Here is a 15779-nt window from a genome sequence, read left to right on the forward strand (position 1 = left end):
GGATAAATACACTCTACTGATGTCTCCTTGTTCACTGTATTTCCCTACACTGTCTTCTCTTTCCAGTGAGATTCTTTGTGGTATGTTCAGTCTTTTTGTACTAGCCAGTGTCTTTGGTCAAATGAAGTAAGCATTCCTTTTCATCCATAATGATTATAACAAACAATTACTCTAATGCTTATTGGTTATAATTTTTTTTATTTCTACTTTTTAAGTAGAGTGCAGTGGAAAGAGACAAAAGAGAGATCAGCTTTTCCCCCCCTTTTCTTTCTTCCGTTAAGTAACTCCATTCCTTTCTTCTACTCCCTAGTTAACATGAATTGTTTATTTCATTTCTTTCCTCACTCCTCCGAAGTCAGAAGTGATAGTGGGTGATGTAGTGTGGTATGGAATAGACAGTGGGTTCACACTGAGACAGAGTAATTTTTAGTCTTTTTTTTGTATGTCTTCAATTAGACTGAACATTATGATCACTTCAGCAAAACTGTATCAAAGAAAATAAGTATATTAAAATTTATGTGCCAATATTTTGTTGGAGGGATTATAGCAAATTAACAAAGTTTGAAATATATTTCATACTTTTTCATGTTTATTTGCTTTATAATATTTTAGTTTTCTTCTATAGACTTAAGTAGGAATGACGCCTTTATTTCTTCAATGTATGATGGTTTTTCTGGGGAAAGGAAAGAGCCTTTGGCAATGGCAAATAACCTGTAATTTATGTAATTATTAATAGCTTGGACAATGTTATTTTCAGTCCATCTCAATTAAACTTTCCTTTGTGATCTGTAGTGTGTTATACATTTAATTATTTTTTATTTTAAATGTGCTAAGTCACACAGATGAAAATTACAACACAGGTAAATTAGAATAGTTTTTAAATGTCATAAATAAGAGCAAAGCATTCAAACTCTCCAAGATGTCCAATATTAAAATAAGTGTACCATCTACATGAAAAGTAAATTAAAAATATTCTAGCATTAAGTATTATCAGTGTTTGCTAATGATATGGTTTGTAAGAGCTAAATAAACAAACATATAGTGAAAATTATTCTCCTTTCATTTATGCTATGAAGATTTGTTGCATTTAAGTTTTGTAAAAATATAATAATACTTTATTGAGTTTAGTTTAAGTGCCTAAGGGTAGGATAATGTTCAACGGGTTCTATGATTATCAAACCCAGAAGGACCCAATCTTTTAATATGATTGTTTGAAATTTTCTGATGAATCCTTTGGATTAAATTCAGAATAAAATACCATTTTTTATATTCTGTTTAAATTCTGAGATTGAATTGCAATAGTAGAATTGGTTTTAATAGCCAAATAGTAGAATTTCATATGAAGTTATTACATTGTTTTCCTCATTGTGTCTTTTTAGAGATTACATATTTTATTGATTTCACATCTTTCTCAATTATGCTGTAAATGTATTAAATTATTAGTATGCCCTGAACATATTTTATTGATATGTATTTCTTTCCCAAAAATTATCTCATTTTGAGTGATTTTTTTAAAATTATTTCTTCTTTTTAAAAAAGGCCTTTAGTGAATTTGAGATTGAGCAGCATCAAGAATGTGCTTATGACCACTTAGAAGTATTTGATGGAGAAACAGAAAAGTCACCGATTCTTGGACGACTATGTGGCAACAAGATACCAGATCCCCTTGTGGCTACTGGAAATAAAATGTTTGTTCGGTTTGTTTCTGATGCATCTGTTCAAAGAAAAGGCTTTCAAGCCACACATTCTACAGGTCAGCAAATTCGAGTCATGCTTCTCTTTTTTGACTGAGATCCAGGTTTCTCTTCTGGTGAATTTGGTTCAATAATAGGATTGTAAATAAATCTCCAAGCATAGCAGATAAAATTTCACTGAAGCACTTTGTGAAATATTTGCAGAACCACACAGCATCCTACCTAAAGATCTTTGCAGTTGTTGAGCTTTAGGAAAACCCTAGTTTCTGTCTGATTTGTGATCAGTGCAGTTTGTTTAAGTAGAACTGTACCTAAATATTTATACAATGTATTTCATATTAACATTAGCAGTTTGATTTACATGTTATATTTAACAGATAGAAATCTATGGCTTGTTATTAAAAATGTATGTTTTATCTAATAACCTATCTGATTAGCTAGATTTTACATTAATATATTTTTATAAATAAGTTTAAGACTGATCTATTTGGCAGAGCCTCTATTTTTCCTTTGTTTATTTGGTATGCAACACGATCTTTTGCCTAATCCTACTCTCTAGTTTACTCTTACAGATTTCGACTAACTGCTCTGGAAATCTTAAAGAAATAGAATTTAATTTAGAAAAACATGAAAAATTTTAGACAAAAATATAGAGTAACATTACTTATAGTTTGGAGACAGTTTAGTTATATGTTCCATAAAATATCTAGAGAATGTCCCCTTTTCATTCAGTTAAGACAATATATCAGTTAAATGTATATTAGCTAGTCATTTAGCTTATACTGACACCTAGTGGCATTGCTGATGCATAAACGATTGATACACGGGAGAAATTTGCCTTGGTAGAAAACACAGTATAAAAACATACAAATTCATCCATGAAATAATTTTAGTGAAATTTTGTCATGAATTTCTGCTGATTGTTTTTATTCTTTCACTTGATTTTGTAATTCATAATTTTAACTATTCCATTATCCAACATTATTTTTCATTCTAGTATATTTTATTATGAGCATTAGATTTATATTGAAGTCTGTGATAAAGATATTGTCAGGATACTAATCTGATTAATAATAGTAATCATTGGTCTTCTATCAATAATGCAAATTAATTGCTTCTTATGATTAATATAAATATAAATATTATGGCATGAGGAAAATCTTACATGGACCAGAGAAATGTCATGCTAATGAGAGATTTTCCACACATTTGACATTTACTCTTTGAATATTTTTCTTATAACTTGTCACCTAACGAAGGGGTGGAAAAATAAAATCCTATTACTTAATCAATATTTCACTGATAGCTCAGAGTTCATCAGATTTTAGAAAATATCGTCATCATAGGTTCCAAGAAGGTAGTGTGAAAACATGCTGTCAAAACTGTTTAAATAGTTGATTATATAGTATTTTAAGATTATCTATTTTTTTCTTAGTTTTATGAAAACTTACTTTTATACTGTCTCTTTTTACCCCTTGTAAGTGGGATAACTGAGGTTCCATTATGTCCCAGTGTGTTGGTACATCTGGGTTCCTGCTACAAGTGAACACTTAACTAGCAGGAAACTTTTGAAAAGATCATTTCTTCGGATCTCAGTTTTCTCATCTGTAAAATAATACTCCCAAGGTTACTTACAGCAGTAAAACTCCATAACTCCCTAATTTGCATGACTTCTGCCCATGCACGCCATTTGCGGTGTTTGCATTATGATTAACATTCCATTGAGAGGATCTGATTTTATCTTAATGGAGGTCATGTGAAGGGGTGGCCTGCCTCTCCACACCTGTGGGTATTTCTCGTCAGGTGGGATGAGAGGCTGAGAAAAGAAATAAGACACGGAGACAAAGTATAGAGAAATAATAGTGGGCCCAGGAGACCGGCACTTAGCACACTAAGGACCTGCACTGGCACTGGTCTCTGAGTTCTCTCAGTTTTTATTGATTATTATTTTCACTATCTCAGCAAGAGGAATGCGCTAGGAGAGCAGGGTGATAATAGGGAGAAGGTCAGCAAGAAAACATGTGAGCAAAGGAATCTGTGTCACAATTAAGTTCAAGGGGAGGTACTATGCCTGGATGCGCACATAGGCCAGATTTATGTGTCTCTCCCCCCAGACATCTCAGTGGAGTAAAGAATAACAAAGCAGCATTGCTGCCAACATGTCTCGCCTCCTGCCATAGGGCGGTTTTTCTCTTATTTCAGAATTGAACAAATGTACAATCGGGTTTTATATCAAGACATTCAGTTCTCAGGGGCAGGCAGCAGACAGTGGCCTTCCTCCATCTCAACTGCAAGAGGCTTTCCTCTTTTACTAATTCACCTCAGCACAGACCCTTTACGGGTGTCAGGCTGGGGGACGGTCAGGTCTTTCTCATCCCACGAGGCCATATTTCAGACTATCACGTGGAGAGAAACCTTGGACAATACCCGGCTTTCCAAGGCAGAGGCCCCTGCGGCTTTCCGCAGTGCATTGTGCCCCTGGTTTATCGAGACTAGAGAATGGCGATGACTTTTACCAAGTATACTGCTTGTAAACATTTTGTTAACAAGGCACGTTCTGCACAGCCCTAGATCCCTTAAACCTTGATTCCATACAACATATGTTTTTGTGAGCTCAAAGATGGGGCAAAGTGGCTGGGGCAAAGTGGCTGGGGCAAAGTTACAAATTAACAGCATCTCAGCAAAGCAATTGTTCAAGGTACAGGTCAAAATGGAATTTCTTATGTCTTCCCTTTCTACATAGACACAGTAATAGTCTGATCTCTCTTTCTTTTCCCTACAGTCATGTATTGTGATCCAATGGTAGAGAATGCACTGGGCATTTTAGGCATACACACATAGTTTACATAGATATTTGAATCCTCAAAAGAACTGTATGACATAGATATTATCCTCATTTTGCAGACAAAGACAGTGAAAATCTGGATGATTAATTTGCAGTTTCTAAAATAGTGTCAAAGCCTGGATTTTATTCTAATTCTGATTGTCTCCAAAGATAGTGTACTTGCTACTATAGTAATACTTTCTCATGTAAAACTTTTGGATTAGGAAGAAAATGAATATAAAACTGTCATTCTTATTAGGTGAAGATTGAATTCTTCTTTATAGAAATATTAAGTAAATCTTTTCAAAATATATAAGTGACTAGGCTCATTTTATTTCCCTGTTTCATTCACAACCATTCAGATACCCACGTGAGCAACCCCAATCACAATTTGTTAGGCAAAACGGGCCATGGATATTCTTTAAGCCTGCCCTGTCATTTCAGAAATGAGAAATTTGAGGCTAAAACATTTAATGGTAACTGAAATAGCACAAGAAGTTAATAACAGTTGAAATTAGAGTCCTGGCTTCGCAATTCCTGTTCCTTTATTATTCTGAGAATTTTTTATGTTACTTGTTTGTTTTTTCAGCTAGGTTGGAATTTTTCTGGTAGACTTCTTTTTTCTGTTACTTTCTAGTAGTCATACATGCTGAAATACTCTCACTTATGTCTGCTTTTATTTCTCCTCAAAATCTCTTTAACAGGTTCATTTATTCTACTCTTTCATCAAATATTTATTTTGCATCTGCTTTGGACAATGTAAATGTGTGGGAATTTTTAAGACAATAGAAGGGAATCCTGCCTATTGACAGCTTACAGTCTGATAAGTTAAACTTATGATTTTCAATTTATCTTTCAATTTCTGCTGACAAGACAGCCAAGTCCAGTACCGTATCTGTCAGCATTTGCTATGTGTATAAAGCATTTATTCATTATTTACTGTCTTCTAGAATATGGACGGCTATTTTTGATGGATCCTTAAGTATACAGTTTAATTTGCTTAGGTAAATTTATATTTCTGTATACAATTTTAATTTTATGCACAAGAAAAATTTCTAACACTATGAATTTTTGAACTAGGTGATTAGAAATGTTGTAATATGTAATGATGGCTGCTTTTCTTTACAAGTCAAAAAAAAGTCCACGGAAAATGGACTTAATTGGAAAGAGTTCTTTTTTCCTCTGATAGTTTGCTCAAATTCTAATTCCAAATTTATTTTAATAGGTAACAAACAGTATTACTCCAGCCTTAAATAAGTTAATTAAAGGAAACAAATCTTTAGTAAAAAAAAAAAATCCTGTGTCTTTTCTAAGAGGATATGGCTACAAAACAGAAAAACAGGAGAAACATGGAGAGAAAATAATTTTTAAAATCAAAGCATTGTCTCTTGGGACTTCTTTTCTGTAACATAAAACATCATGCTCTTTGTCAATGACATTCAAAAATAATATATTATTAAACTCTTTGGAAAGGAAATTATTTGATCTAAATCAATTAAATTGGAATGTTCACTAAAAGCATTTATAGGTCAAATTACAAGGTTTCTCTTGGAGTTTAATACTTTACCAGGAAATAAACAAACCTGTCTTTCCAAATTAAAATGAAGTTCACCCTAGGCTTCTCTTCCCTTCTTGTTACCTTTCTTATTCAGCTTCATTTTCCATTTCTCAGAATTCTGTAAGAACCGCTTTGGCAGCTGTTCTTTAGTTGATGTAAAAATGCTATTGCCAACATACTAAATAACTGGTTTTATATTTTTCTGACTTGGTAAATGAATAGGTAGATTTGATGAAATCTGTGATGAAAATGTGTTCACCGTATTTAAAAAGCATCTTTTAAAATGACCTATTACAATAAATGACCTATTGACCATTGCTTGAGTGGCGGGGAGGATTCTGGAAAACACTCAGAAGCAATTGCCCTCAGGCTGCCTATTTTATTCTGGAATTTCTCTCAGGGCATATTATAGGTTGGTGCAACAGTAATTACAGTTTAATAAAATCACACCTCTTTTGCATATAGCATTCAAATGTTCATTTCATTCTTTACAAATTCATCCTGTGGACTGAATTCTGTCATGGGTGTGTGTGTGTGTGTGTGTGTCACGGTTAGAAATTAATTCCAGATTTATTAGTTTGAGCGGTGATCCATAGGAATGAGGGTGTGCACTGCAACAGATAAACGAAAGCAGAAGCAAAACCGGGGGCGGGGGGAACTTCTTGTTGTCCTTAAATGCAATTTAAGGCATTTGTTTTTAAATGTAGGCCATTTCTCTAGAAGTGTTTAATAAAGTTCCATAAAGACAACTTCCAGTGATTTTCAGATTCATAAAGCCTCTATGAACTCATTTTTCCTCTTCTGTTTAATTTCTTCAGTTCTTCCTTGATTTTTATTCCCAGCTGTGGCTGGCGAAGGGTTGCTTCTTCTGGATCCTGGTCTTTGTGGTGCTAACTTGTATCTGTGAGGCAGACACACAAAAGGCTGCCTGTACCAGATCTCCGGGTCCTCCCCTGCAGCTCTTCCTGGGCTGTGGAATAAAGTAATGCAAGTGCTGAAGCTATTTTAAAAAGCTGAAAGCAAAATATATCAGTCAATTCTCAAACTTGGAGAAGAGGTAGAATTTTTAAAAATCTGTAAATGAGATTACAGTGATTTACATATTTACATGTTGAATTCAGAAATATTTTTCACAAAATATTTTACTGGCTTTCAAAAATAGAATTTTTCCTTTCTAATAGAAGATTAATAGTGCTTTAAATTGTTGTTCAATTTTCCTGGTTTTTCATTTCATACCTGAGTGGATCCTAGAGTACAGATGATGGCATTTACATGTGCTCATAGGAAAATAATAACAATAATAATGGTAGCTTAAATTTATATGGGTTTTACTATGCCAGGCACCTTTCAAGCATTTTTCATATATGAACCTATGCACTCTTCATCTGGACCCTATGATGTGAGTACTATGGATGATTCCCTTTTTAGAAAAGAAATTGTGGAAAAAAGTCCCCCAGCTGGTAAAGAACAGAGCCAGATTTGCACCTGGGCAATTTGACTGGGAGTTCCATCCCAAGAAGGGGCAAATAATTCTTGGAGTTACTGAGATAAGAAAGCCACCGTAGTGGGAAAGGGAAGGTGCTTGGCTTCCAGTCTGTGGGACTTGGGAGATAAAATCCCAAGGCTAATTGGTATTCCAGCTTTCAGGAATATTTCCTCACATAAATACATTTGTAATAGTGGCACCTCTATCAGTAGGTTGTGTGAGATACTCATCTACCATTTGGAAGATGGAGGGACATTTACATTCACTGTGTAACACAGCCCAATGGGGAAGTCATTCTTGTGATTGTAACCCTAGCTGCAAGTTCCTTCATATGTTAGTCACACAAAGGTCTCTGAATTTGCTGTTGTTTATGACAACGCCCATAGATTTGCTTGGGCACACATGAATTCAGACATATGTGAAAGGGGTTCCATACCCGTAATTCAGAAATATTTTGTTATTTAAGAGTCAACAAACCACAATATGGGTAAACTATATTCAAATCTGAAAAGTCCAATTTAGAATTTCAGCTGCCTAACCATCTTCACTAAGGACTATCTGGTCACAGACTACCATGACAGTATTACAATTGTACTTGGCTATCCAGTGGTTTTGCTTCTCCAGATCTTACCACATTGGATTTCCCCTGGGATATTCCTCATTTTAGCAGTGAAACTCCTGCTTCCCAGAAACTCTTTCAATCCTTGACAAACAGGGACAGAAAGAAACTCTACTTTCTCCTGACACTTTTCATATCCCATTCTTTTATCTCTCTCCTAACCACCATGCTTGCCTGGATAGGTTGGTGGGGCATTGTAGGCTTTCTGCCTTTATTTAATCTCCAGTAATTAAAAAGTTGTAGGGCTCTGGCCAGGTGTGGTGGCTCATGCATGTAATCCCAGCACTTTGGGAGGCTAAGGCAGGTGGATCACTTGAGGTCAGGAGTTCAAGACCAGCCTGGCCAACATGATGAAACCCTGTCTCTACTAAAAATACAAAACATTAGCCACATGTGGTAGTGAGCGCCTGTAGTGCCAGTTACTTGGGAGGGTGAGGCAGGAGAATTGCTTGAATCTGGGAGGCAGAGGTTGCAGAGACCTGAGATCACGCCACTGCATGCCAGCCTGGGTGATAGAGCGAGAGTTCTTCTCAAAAAAAAAAAAAAAAAGCTTTGGGGCTCTGACTACAAAGTGTTCCTGAGAAGTGTGTTTGAAACCTTTTATTCTCTAAATTATACTAACTAAAAGGTTTTATGCACACTTATTTATTTCTTTGGTGTATTTACCTTGAGCAACAAAGTTCACTCAAAAATAACTGGTATAGCCTATGCTTATTAATTTATCTTTTTAAAGGAGCTTTGAGGAACATTTACTATTTTTTCATGTAATAAACACAGGCTATTGTTGGATAGGTTGTAGAACTGCGAAGATAATTATAATTAATGATATATGTAGGTTTTTCCCCATCAAGTGAGATAAATATTTCTATCGAAGTAAAATACTACTATTGTATATATTCTATATAGAAAGTTCTATATAACACAAACACACACAGAGGAGTTTTATATCTATTGTTGAATTTTAAGTTACTTCTTACTTCTTTGCATTTGGGGTTCTTAAATTGTTACGATTAAACTTGAGTTAATACTCTGGCATCTTCTTTATGAAAATAGTTATTTGAGACTAGAGACAGTATTAGGTAGAACAATTTTAAAAATTATTGAGTTACTAAGTGGTAGATTCTAAGTGACTTTCATGTTTTAAATTCTCAGACCTCACTAAAATTGGTACCATTATTTTCATCTGTATTTTACCCTTGAGAAAAATATGGCTCAAAGACATCACTTACCCAGAGTCACAGAGCCAGCAGGCATTGGGACTGAGATTCCAACCCAGGTTGTCCATGTCTGGGGCCTGGGTGGACACCCATGACACTATCTGACTCTCCAGTTATGGAAAACATATCTGACGCTGGAAGTAGAAACAGAAGTTAGACAATGGCTAGGCTACACTGAAACTACACTGAAATTTAAATTGGACCCGTTAAAGCTCATTGACCTTACTCATTTTATTTTTCTTTCCTGGGCAGAGTGTGGCGGACGATTGAAAGCAGAATCAAAACCAAGAGATCTGTACTCACATGCTCAGTTTGGTGATAACAACTACCCAGGACAGGTTGACTGTGAATGGCTATTAGTATCAGAACGGGGCTCTCGACTTGAATTATCCTTCCAGACATTTGAAGTGGAGGAAGAAGCAGACTGTGGCTATGACTATGTGGAGCTCTTTGATGGTCTTGATTCAACAGCTGTGGGGCTTGGTCGATTCTGTGGATCCGGGGTAAATATACCACCAACAGAATACCCTAGACATGATTAAAGATGCCTATTGATTCATGATTGATATGTGTACCATTCACAAGTTGGCAATGCTTTTTGCAAAAAAAAAAAAAAAAAAAAAAAGGCTACATTGTATTATAAATGGCTTGACAAAATATAACATGTCTCTACCCTTATCACTTCTCCACTTCTAATGAATTTGCCTGAATAATATCAGGTGAAACCGATGAAATCAGTAGGTATAATTTCTTGTCACTTTTCCATTGTTCTAACTTCTTATTATGCAATAAATATTTAAATACTTAATCTAACAGCAGCATATTTACACACACACCATAGACAATTCTGTCACGTTTCTGAATTAAAGCATAAAGGAAAAAAATAATATGCACACCATTCTAATTCACATTCTCTTTTAACAAATATATTTGGAGGCAGTGGCAGGGTCAGCCACTGGTGTGTGTACACAGGCAGTGCTACAGAGACACTGTTCCATTGCAGAGTGTCACTTGTGCAGGTGCAGAGTGCAGGTACAGGTCAGAAGACGTCACCATGAGAAATAAGGAAAAGAAAAACATAAGGTTTTCTCAGTGCTTTTCCCCCAGGATTCACTGCATTAATATTTATATATTTATAGTCTTCTGAATACATATTTTGTCCTGAAGATAGTAGTCCCAGTTTTTCAAACGTCTACCAGTAGCTATTGCTTCAGTAATACTGTTGAACTCCTGCCCAAATGACAACTGAAATATAATGAAAAAGCTTCTTGGTGCTTAGATTATTAAAACAAGAAATAATGGACAATTTTGATTTTGGAAGTGGCTCTGCTCCAGAGCAGCTTCTGAAACACATTTAGTATCTCTTTACACTCTCTGAACCTCACTTTACTGATTTGTAAATCAAGAGAACTTGGCTTAAAAGTTTAGGGAAAAACACTCAAGTTCTAGAGAGAAAAGTGCCCAGAACTTAGAAAATGTAATGTATGTTCAGAGCTCAGCTACATCACCGACTAGTCGCGTGAGCTCTAGCATGTCATTTTCTTCTCAGAATCCCATTTTCTCCTCTATAAAGTGAAGAAGTTGATTATACCTACTCTCCAAGGTTGTTGGGAGGATTAAATTATATTCCAAAGACAAGTATTCCCAAACATGCGTTACACTGAAGAAAAAGTGATTCGTTTTATTGCTTGTTTACTTGCTTGTTGTTTTTGTTTTCCTTCAGCCACCAGAAGAGATTTATTCAATTGGAGATTCAGTTTTAATTCATTTCCACACTGATGACACAATCAACAAGAAGGGATTTCATATAAGATACAAAGGCATAAGATATCCAGATACCACACATACCAAAAAATAACACCAAAACCTCTGTCAGAACACAAAGGAATGTGCATAATGGAGAGAAGACATATTTTTTTTAAAACTGAAGATATTGGCACAAATGTTTTATAAAAAGAGTTTGAACAAAAAATCCCTGTAAGACCAGAATTATCTTTGTACTAAAAGAGAAGTTTCCAGCGAAACCCTCATCAGCATTACAAGGATATTTGAACTCCATGCTTGGTGGTATTAATAAAGCTGGTGAAAGGGCATCATATACTTCAAGGAAGACTCTACAAGCTCTTGTTCACAGCTTGAAATAGATGCCTCACAATTCAGACAGTTTAATTCAGGAACTGTGACCCTGCAGTGTTCTTTTTGACAATTTGTCAAGATTTAGGGACATAAAATGATCTTGCAGGTCGTAAACTGGAAAACAGTATTTTGGTTGTCTTAGGATAATTGCTGACTTTGTATCTTGGATACAGTGTAAACCAGATCCATATAAGGTGAATGTGAAATGGGAGTCTTTTGAGGGTGATTTGTACTTTCCATGTGTATGTGTGTGTCTGGTGTTTGGAAACTGGGATATTTCAGCTTCATTATTTCCACTTGCAGGCCAGCTTAACCTCTGAAACACAAATGATCTTGAGACCACTTTAGTGTACCTACATTTAGATGAGTTTGAAATCTCAATGGTGTCTAATTATTGCAGTTAAATTCTAGACATCAGTTCTTTAAGTCTCGGAAAACGCCCAGTGAATTGGTAAACTTAGTTCTTTTTTTTGGAAGTGCTGCCTTTTCACACCAAATCCAAGAAGCCTGTGATGTCTTATGAACCTTATGAGAAAACTCCGAAGAGGTGTGAGCAGGATTCTTCTGAATGACTGTCTGGATGGTTCATTACTCAAGTTACTGCTGCTGCTATTGTCTTTCCTTTGTTGTCGATCTGTTATTGTTGTATTATTATTGTTGATGTTGTCATGGTTAATCTATTTTTTAAAATTGAAATGAAGCAGAAGTAGGCCTTGTGAGAACTGAAAGGTCTCTTTCATTTTTCTCTTCCTGGGATTCATTTTTTCAAAACGCAATGCTGGAAAAAAAAGATTTGTTTCTGAAAGACTTCTTATGGTGCTATTCCATAAACTTTTTTTCAAACAAGTTTTTGACCTTTGAGCCAACCCACCTGTAGACTACGAATGTCTCCCTATGGCTGGTGGCATTTGAAGACTAAAGACTTGTCAAATATATCAAGAATATATCATTGCAAGGGCAACACTTGTCCTGTGGAACAACTACTTATAATGCCTTAGAATTCTTGCACATGATCAAACAGATCCTCCTAAAACACACCTTTTGAAATGTTGAACATAATAGTGTATGTTAATTAACAGCTCTATGAAGAAAATCCATTTCCATGACTGAAGCATTGGATATAAATATGGTGTCCTGCTTTTTTTGTAGAAAATGTAATTTGAGGATGAATTTTCTGCTTTAAAGGCATGTGTGTTTTTAAAATTAATGAATGTAGATGTGTGATTGTCTGAGTGAGTGAAACTACAAGAGGTAAAAAATAATGGGTGGTTGAAAAGTTAAAATGTATGTGCCAAGTTCTACTAGAATTCCATTAGAAATAGCACCTTCCTTAGGTTTCATGGACAAATAATGGGAACTTCTAATTTTGATCAATCCCATTAAAAAAAGGCTCTTTCCTTTAGAGAAACTCTATTTTGATGTCAATATAGATTACTGTATGAAGTAGCTTTGTTTCTGTTACCTGTCCATGAGCATACAACCTTGAATACAATTGGGTGTATTCTTTCAGTTTTACACAATTAAAGTATACACACAGATGTAGCTTATCTGTTTTTTTCTTAAATTGTTGCCCTGAAAAATTTCTTGCATATGAATTGTAATATGTAAATACATTTTTATAACCAATGTTTTGATCTTATTGAATGTTACTTTGAAAATGTATAACTATTGCCTGCAATGTAGATGAGCCTTTTAGTAGAGCTGATTTATTCCAGTAACTTCTTCCATATTTTCTCACTAATCTCCCGTTAGCCAAAATATGCCAGAAATGGGAAAGAGAGGAGAAAAAGTCATTAACATTAACACCTATACTGTTCTATACTACTCCTACCCGTGTGCTAGGAATGTGCACTAGCTCTTTTTAAATTCCATGCTACATTTTGAGGACTGTCATCATGTTCTCGTTTTGTAGTTCAGAAAGTGAGGCTCAAAGAATTTATGTAACCTTCCCAGAGTCACAGTGTAAAGTTAGATGTTGAAACCCAGTTTGTCTTATACAAATGAGCCTCTGCTTGTTCTACAAAGGTAGTAGAATCAATCTCGACCTATATAAATAGTAGATTTTTTATGGTGAAACTTTCCCACATAAAGTAAATTTTAGGGGTGAATTAGAGTAAAACTTACAGGATAAGCATTTTGTTCTTTTCAAGAACAGCATGAAATTTAGAATATCAATGATAGCTATCTTTAAGAATCAGAATTAGTACTAGAAATTTAAAAAACCCTATAGTTTGGAGTTAGTATGAGCCTTTTGTGAAAATAAATATATTAAATTATTTTGCCTGATGTGGTAGGGGAAATGTATTGCTCTATATTAAGAAATATTCTGGATATTCTGATTGACATCTTATTAGGCCATAGTGAGCTATGCTCTGCACAACTGAGAAATTAGGTATTTAGAAGGCATATAGAGATGTTGTCATAACTAGGTCTTCAACGTGAAAATTAATTTTTATTGTATCATGTCAAGTATCAGTTTACCACATATTATTTTTATATTAATTCAACATTTGCCTTAAGTGTGTTGTTAAATGAAAGTACAGACAGCTTCATTGTTGTATTGTTAATAATTGTTACTTACTGCTCCAGGCATTTTATTAAATTAATTTTTTAAATTATTTTCCACCCTACATCAGTATATTGGTTGTGCTTTATATTTGCCAAAGTCCTAACTGACTATACATAGAAAAAAAAAACACTGTTCTCACTTGATTTTATTAAATTATTTTTAAAAGTCAATTTTGAAAATAACTGTATTTTATTAAGGAGATCGTGACTTAACTTAAATGGACAAAATAACTTTTTAAAAGAAATGGATGAGAAGTAATTGTGTTTCCAAAACCCTCAAGTATCCCATTCCTATACTGGCTGGATTTTTGCTATCTGTGGCTCATTTTAATATGTCACAGTATGAGATTCAAATTCTGTTTAACTTTGTTTTAAAATAGCTTGGTCTCTTTTATTTGGTTTGTAATACTGCTGTATTTTTGGTGGTAAGCTTCAAATATCAAATTTTGTTCTGCCATGTAGAAAAATCTCTAAAAGCATCAAATGACTAATTTTATTTTTGTAAGGTTAAAATTTATTTTTAAAAGAAACATTAAATTATATCTTTATGTAGATTTAGAAGGACTGCAACCCTATGTGACATTATAACTTACTTAAAACAGTTATCAAATATTTGGAAACTATTATTTACTAATAAGAATAAGACTTGCCTTATGGAAAATTTTTGATGCCACTTGTTAAATCAGGCATGGGAGGAGGAGAGCAGAAAATATAATTGCCTTCTAAAGATATATAATTTGAATTGCAGTAATGCTTTCTGTTTTACAACAACAAATGTGTAATAAGAACTTGTCAAAAAGAGAAAAAAGGTGGCCTGTGAATGAATTGAAAGTTTTTATGCTTCAATGCATGGTAATTGGTTTCCAATGAATATTTAGCTTTTGGTTTTTTATGTTATTGTTATAAAACTGAGAAATTTTGTCATTAGATTAGGAAACAAGAAGTGGAAAGGCTGGCTCTGATATTTTGTGAAATAGTATTATTTGTCTCCAAACTTTCTTCTGACATCTACATTTTCACTGTCTAGTTTCCAACCTGCCTAACTTTCCCTCACTCCAGTATATTGAACCTGAATCCAAGCTGGTCACGTGACTCCAGTTCCAGCCATGACACCCTAATGCAGGTACCCATGCAGGATGAAAACAAAGGAATTATAGGGCTCTGAGCACATTTCACTATATATAACCTCCCTCTCATCCAATATTCTAAGCAGCAAATGAATACAATGAATATTAACTTCTAACTTCAAAAAACTTGTAGGTGGAAATGTATCTGCATAAAAAGCAGTTGAAAAGAGATCTATTAAACTCTACACAGATTGAGGCACTTAGAAGGTCCTAGCGATCAGGGCTTATCTTTATTTATTTCCAGGTTGGAGGTATATGAGTAAATATTGACATTGCTTCTGTTGTTATATTTCTATATGAATACAAGCTAACAGCTTCACCAGTCCCTCTGACCTTACTTTGTCTGTCTGTATTGTCCTTATATCTGGAAAGTTACTTATATAACATTTTATTTTTGCTCAACTATCAAATTTTCAGAGCATACTTGCATCTGAAAACAAATAGCAACGAAGGTTACTAAACTGATTTACACTATTTTAAACATGTGCTCAATCTTTCAGTGTATTTTGCAAATTACATATTTAAAAATAGATTCAATGGTGCTTCTTCT

General features: G+C 34.4%; 1 protein-coding gene across 2 annotated transcripts in view; it reads left to right on the plus strand.

Annotated features, from left to right (window-relative positions):
* The window catches only part of TLL1 (tolloid like 1), a 232432-nt gene extending 218268 nt beyond the window's left edge, over window positions 1-14164 (plus strand). For both annotated transcript variants that reach the window (XM_003821793.4, XM_034959377.3), the window contains 3 exons: window positions 1540-1753; window positions 9651-9901; window positions 11122-14164. In XM_003821793.4, coding sequence (XP_003821841.2) covers window positions 1540-1753; window positions 9651-9901; window positions 11122-11256 — 600 coding nt within the window. In that variant the 3' untranslated portion in view covers window positions 11257-14164. The remainder of the gene's footprint in view (window positions 1-1539; window positions 1754-9650; window positions 9902-11121) is intronic.
* The last annotated feature ends 1615 nt before the right edge of the window (window positions 14165-15779 follow it).

Source organism: Pan paniscus, chromosome 3, assembly GCF_029289425.2.
Source record: "Pan paniscus chromosome 3, NHGRI_mPanPan1-v2.0_pri, whole genome shotgun sequence".
Taxonomy (NCBI): domain Eukaryota; kingdom Metazoa; phylum Chordata; class Mammalia; order Primates; family Hominidae; genus Pan; species Pan paniscus.